The 6,061-nt window shown below is 38.3% G+C and overlaps 1 protein-coding gene across 9 annotated transcripts in view; it reads right to left on the reverse strand.

Moving 5' to 3' along the window:
* The window catches only part of LOC124720166 (zinc finger protein OZF-like), a 119,238-nt gene extending 113,973 nt beyond the window's left edge, over positions 1–5,265 (reverse strand). For 2 of the 9 annotated variants that reach the window (XR_007006083.1, XM_047245483.1), the window contains exons 1-2: positions 4,904–5,074; positions 2,787–2,873 (exon numbers count right to left, since the gene is read on the reverse strand). Coding sequence is in view for 3 of the 9 variants with exons in the window: in XM_047245483.1 (XP_047101439.1) it covers positions 2,787–2,855 (69 nt within the window). In the remaining 6 variants the exon portion in view is untranslated. Of the gene's footprint in view, positions 1–2,786; positions 2,874–4,903; positions 5,075–5,125 lie in introns of those variants that run through there. The other 7 variants (XR_007006085.1, XR_007006084.1, XR_007006081.1 and 4 more) reach the window with 7 other exon arrangements.
* Positions 5,266–6,061: the final 796 nt, after the last annotated feature.

Consider the following 6,061-nt stretch of genomic DNA (forward strand, 5'->3'; position numbering starts at 1 on the left):
GGTCATGGCGACCAGGAAGGGGCTGTAGGTTAGGAGAGAGTCAGACACTGGGAAAGGTACTGTTCAGTAACAGAAAGCCATGGGTGTTGGGCGATTTCATCATAGAGGGTGATAGCACTGCCAATGATGAGCAGGGTGCCAAATGGTAAAGGGGCAGGAACTGTTAGGCTCAGTGAAGGAAATGATTGGTGTCTTTTGTGGCAGGCTAGGTTGAAGATGAGCAAAGATTCCATCTTTGGGAGCACATTAAAAAAAAAAAAACCACACACACATAACAAGCTTCTCTAAATTGTGCAAATGGAAACTCTTCCTACAACATATCAGTCATCCCCATAAGCCTCAACGTTCATTAGTCTGTATGCTCCACCCCACCTATTCCCTACCCTGCTCTCATTCTGGCACTGCACAGACCTATCCCACAACTCCACCCCCCCCCACCCCACACAGCCTCCCAACACTGCACCTAGCAGCCCTATTCTGTCCCCCCCCCCATGTCCTTGACAAATACCACAGGTAGCACAGCATCACCTCCACCCCTACCCTGCTATCCCTCACTTCCCACCCCACAGCACCTCTTTACCTCTCACTCCAACAGATATCTACTGACATTAGATGTGTTCATGGCCTAGTGTTCTGTATTTCATATGAATTACTTTGTCCAAAAGCTTAAATATTTAGCAGTCAATTCATTCTACCTACCTGCAACCTAAGGTCTCCTCAATGTGTTGAGTTGGAACGCATGCTTTGTATATCATTACTCTATCCTGTCATTTCCCATGTTTGATTTTAATTTCTCTGTTCTTTGGAAAACACAACTAAGGCAACTGAGTTTTGCTTGTCACCATTGGGCAAGTTCAGATACAACCTCACATGAAAAGCTTGAACAGCAATTGCTCAGTTACACAGCTTTGAGCTAATGGAAAAACAGATACATCTGCAATAGAGATGTAACACATGACATGAAGGTGCAATATAGTCCTCACTTCCATAGGTGTTCCAAAAAGAAGTGATTGGTACAGCAAAGGCATGTGTGCTATATCTGCAACTACTTGCCTTTACCAACTGCTGACATTTTGATATCAATGCACGAACTACAATACCACTAGAAGAATGAACATCCTGAATATGAGCACGACACTACATACACCAAGTTCATAGAAAGAAAGATAAGTGAGAAATTCGGAGCACAAAGGTTTTCTTCTTTTGGGGAGGGGGGGGGGGGGGAGGAGGAAGGTCCTACTTGACACAGACTTTGGCAGCTGACGCTAACAAAAACCTGACAAGGCTACTTTTATAACATGACATTGTCTAGCGCGAGTGTACATTTGTGTTTTCACTGCTTCTAGAGAAACTCTCAAGATGAATGATTCAGAGCAAATGACATTTTTACATTGTCACAGGAGTGTTCTGATCTAGCTACATAAAACAAATTACAGCGCTTTAATGAAGAAAGAAATGAAGGATATATTTTCAAAACAAGCTCGATGAGGAGCGAGTTTTCCATAAAATGTTGATGGCCACACACTGGAAAATTCAGAATCCTGCTAATATCAGAAAAACTGAATCAAGGCGTAAGCTCTAACAGTAACTTCAGCATGTTTTAATTTGCCTGAAGCTGACAGTGACATTCTGCTATAATTACTTATTTTATGATCACCAAACCTGTAAGCGTATGTTGTATGTTACAGACGTGTCATACTTGAGCCCGCACAGTTTAACTCTGTGATTATATTAACATTTAAGTAATTTATTTGATACTAAATATTTAGAGTGGTAATGTGAAGATCTACTGGTTAAAGAGCACTGCAAACATTCTGCAGTTAAAACTGTAACACTCCTTTTTCCTTTTAGTATCAGCATTACCACCATTTCCTTTTTAGGATTGTACATTACACTACCAACTGCTCTTTCATTTAATAGTATTTAAGCTCCTCAAAGGATTTCATCAACAACTCTTGGTCCCCTACCACTTCCCTATATTTAATAGATTCTGAATACCTACTGACGAAACAAAAACAGATCAAGTACGGTAATATTGCTAACAATAACTTTGAGGACATAAAACCAATTAGATGAACAATAGCAAAAATTATATACCAGGATAAAAATATTTTAGGTCATGAGTTTAGATTTCTCCATCAATGACCATGACTAATAGACTGCCAAATATTGTCTTTGCAATAAATCCACATATATATCCCTCTTGTCTGAGAAAGCAACTCTGGCCAACTTAAAAATTGACCACAAATATAGCATATGATCAATTTGTCCAGTGAGCCATACAACTGATCTACAGAAGTAGCTAAATCATCTGTACTCTAGCAAGGGGAGTCCACTCATATATTACTTTATCATATCCATTAATAATGCCTCTTTCTAAAAAAGGAACAAATCTAGACATTAACAACTCGCCGAACTAAATCTCAAAGCAGGAAATTAATTTGTAACAAGTGATTGCTAACATCACAACTCAATAACCTTTGACAATTTCCTAGTAGACAGCAAACATGTGATCATTGACTACTGGGATGCCAACATCACACTAACAATAAGCTGCAGAAAATTTGAAACATTAAATATTAGAGAGCAGCATCATATACTACAAGACACCATCCATTGCAAATATGTTGCACAGCCAACAGTCACAACTTCGTTTGGTCAAGAAGCAAAACCAACAGCCAATACCAAAATTTTTCATCTGGCGAACAGGACATGTAATCTGCTTGTTTACACAACACATTGTACAAAGAATGAAACAATGGTAAAAAATACAAGAAGCTATTTACCAAGGATTCTGGTTCAGCATATATTTCATTCTTCTCTTTTTTCACCCAACTAGTTCCCTTGCAGTCCATGATTGCCCTCCTAAGCCACTGAAAAACAAGAAAGCAAAAGTGATATGTTTACAGGGGACTAGTGCAGCAGGGGATACAACCCGTCGGCTTTGGACATTGACGTCACAAGTCGCCAATCGAGAAGCGATTCTTCTTAGTGTTGTAGCTCCCTTCAGTGGCTGATAAGTGTTTTTTGGCCTTTTTAAAAAAAATCTCACGAGATAGAATAAACAGATCCACTTTATTAAGCAATCAGTAAAAAAACGAAACAAACATAACAGCAAAAGCGAAAATGGTAAACTGCTATCTGGCGACTTGTGACGTCATTGTCCAAAGCCGACGGGTTGTATCCCCTGCTGCACTAGACCCGTTTACAGTGTCATTATTCGACATAGTGCACAGGCAGTATTTTCTGGCTGCAGCAAATGAGTCGATGCATAAGAAAAATTTAAAAATGGCTGAGGGACAAAGAACCTGACAAAATGAACTGATTTACAACTTGCTGGTTATGAGGACTCTGAAGCCTCAGTGTCCTTAATGGAAAACAAAACTCAATTTGAGAGAAAACAAAAACCCCGTACACAATGGAAACAAATGACTTTCAGATACTGCTGTTACTTAGTAGCATTTGCTTGTGGTAATCAGTCTTATTCTGAATATGGTAGCTGACTTATCTTTCTTTTTCCACATAAATTTCTAACTGTCATGTGAAGCAACTAAGATAAAGTGAGTTTACCAGACAAATCTATTTACTGTAGACAATTTTACGTATGAAGAATAAAAGATTAAAATTAGTCTCGAGCTATATCGAAGCCTGTCAATGTATCCTGCAAATTCCTTAATATATAGAATAATGTAAGAGGTTTATAATTATGTTCTTAGCAACGTGTGCAAGAACAGAAAAGAATTATTTCTCAATCTTACTGACTGCATTTTCAATCAGTCTATAAACCCATATTTGCTCATGGCATTCAGAAAAGCAGAACATGAAAATCCACCCATACAGACAGAACTTTCTTTTTTTCAGTCAGTTTAGTATGTATTTTTAACAACTGTTTTCTTATACAGTCATCTATATTCAACATTATCAACTCAATATAGAGCAATGCTGCAATCGTTACACAGTCCCTAAAAAACACACACTGCTGCCTGCACGTTGCATAGAAAAATAAATGATTCTTGACTGTCAAGATTTAACAACGAGTAAATTCCTCTAACAAGACTTAGTGAAATTACTTTCTCATAAGCGTCCCATGACAATATTCTGTGTTTTGGGATGCTTTTGTCAGTGGCAATTACACATACCCATTAGGCCTTACAAAGTCAATTACATTTCCCATATCCTTCCACATTACTACAAACAGCAGTTAACACTATTTACTGAACTATGGAGCACATAGGGACATTGAAAATCCATGGAAAACGCTACACAATTAATTCCCTCTACAGCATTCTATTTCATACCAACATAACCAATCCCTGATACTCTGTATTAACGTGTGCTAACGAATCTGATTTATCGGCAGTACAACTGTTTGCGCTACAACCCGGGCGAACTACAGATCAGATTACAGTAAGCTCTTACTGTCCCTATTCCTTCCTTCACAAATATTGTTACCGAATTTCGCATGCACAACGCAAGTAAATATAACATGAATGCAGCGTGTGTGTGTGTGTGTGTGTGTATGTGTGTGTGTGTGAACTTCATGAGGGCCTTTTTTCGTCCATGACAAAGTATTTCACATTGACCTTCACTTTCTCTAACCACCACAGCATATAGACACTTTTCCGGCAATTGCAGACAACACATCAAAATTTCTGGCGGTTCTTTTGTTAAACCACGGGAAACATTTATCAATGTTGTCGGACAGAACTAAAACAGCAAGCACATTACATGCCCACGCGTCCATCTGGTATTTTTCGTAATTGCCGAACAGCACAGGTACGTAATGTGCGCTAAGATGTTTGTCTAAACACTAGTCACCTCCTGCTCGCAATGCGGAAACACAAGCTCACTGAAAATAAGAAGTGTTTGGTTCTGATACACACAACCTGAAATAATTACTTACCAAATTCTAAGGCTATCTCAAACCATAACCACAAGCGCTAAAATTGATACAAGAATTAAATGTGGACCAAACGTATCGTTCAAATGTGCCCAATGAATGAAATTAAACTAATATAATACTTGTACGAACAGTTACTGTAGCATCATTACAAGGCATTGGCAAACTACTTCATTCGAGGCAGTTAGCTGTAATGATAATAAAAATTAAGCATTGACTCAGTACCACACTCAAATATGTGTCTTTCCGTGATTTCCTGTCTCCACCATCAAATCACTTACATATTACACAGAAAAAGCAACACAATACCTTGCGAACGCATGACACTAACTACTAAAGTCATCTGCTGCTGTGGTCAAAGCCAATAAATGCGGAAGAAAGAACCTACCACGGAGGTCGTTCTAACATTCTTGGCATCAGAGCTGCATATCTGCTAGGAAAAAAATTAAAGTCGTTTGTTGGTTAATTTTGGGGAGGGGACGAAACAGTGAGGTCATCGGTCCCGTTGCTGAAGTAAGTCGGCCGTGCCTTTTCAAAAGAACTGTCCTGGCATTTGCGTGAAGCGATTTAGGGAAGTCACTGAAAACCCAATCAGGAAACCTGGACTCGGGTTTGAACCGTGGTCCTCCGGAATGCGAGTTCATTGTGCTATAACTGCGCCACCTCGCTGTTTCATGAAAGTCGTATGGGAAACTATGTGTTTTTTATTAATTTTTTCATAGTTGCAAGTATGGTTTCGAAATCTACAAATAATTCTAAAATACTTCTACAGTATTTATGGATCCTATTGTCACATAGATAAATAAAAAAAAAAACATTATTCACCCAATCGGCTACATAACAAAGCATCAATTAAAACAACATTGCGAAAAGTATATACTGTATATCTAAATTTTAAAAATAATACTACTAACGAAAACAGAGACTCTTAAGGCTTGAAGTGTAATGTGGAACGTATGATATGTCAGCTTAATAGTGTCTTAAGGAACCATCTACCAGATTTTAAACAAATTTTAATAAAGCAATGCTTTATACAATTTTAGCATTCAGAGAATCCCTCATCCCTAACTTCAGAGCATATCAACATGAACAAAAGTGCATGTCTGAGAGTTTTCTTAAGTTAATAGTGCTGTACGTGAAATACTTTGTAGTAAATCTTCA

This window comes from Schistocerca piceifrons, chromosome 11, assembly GCF_021461385.2.
Source record: "Schistocerca piceifrons isolate TAMUIC-IGC-003096 chromosome 11, iqSchPice1.1, whole genome shotgun sequence".
Classification (NCBI taxonomy): domain Eukaryota; kingdom Metazoa; phylum Arthropoda; class Insecta; order Orthoptera; family Acrididae; genus Schistocerca; species Schistocerca piceifrons.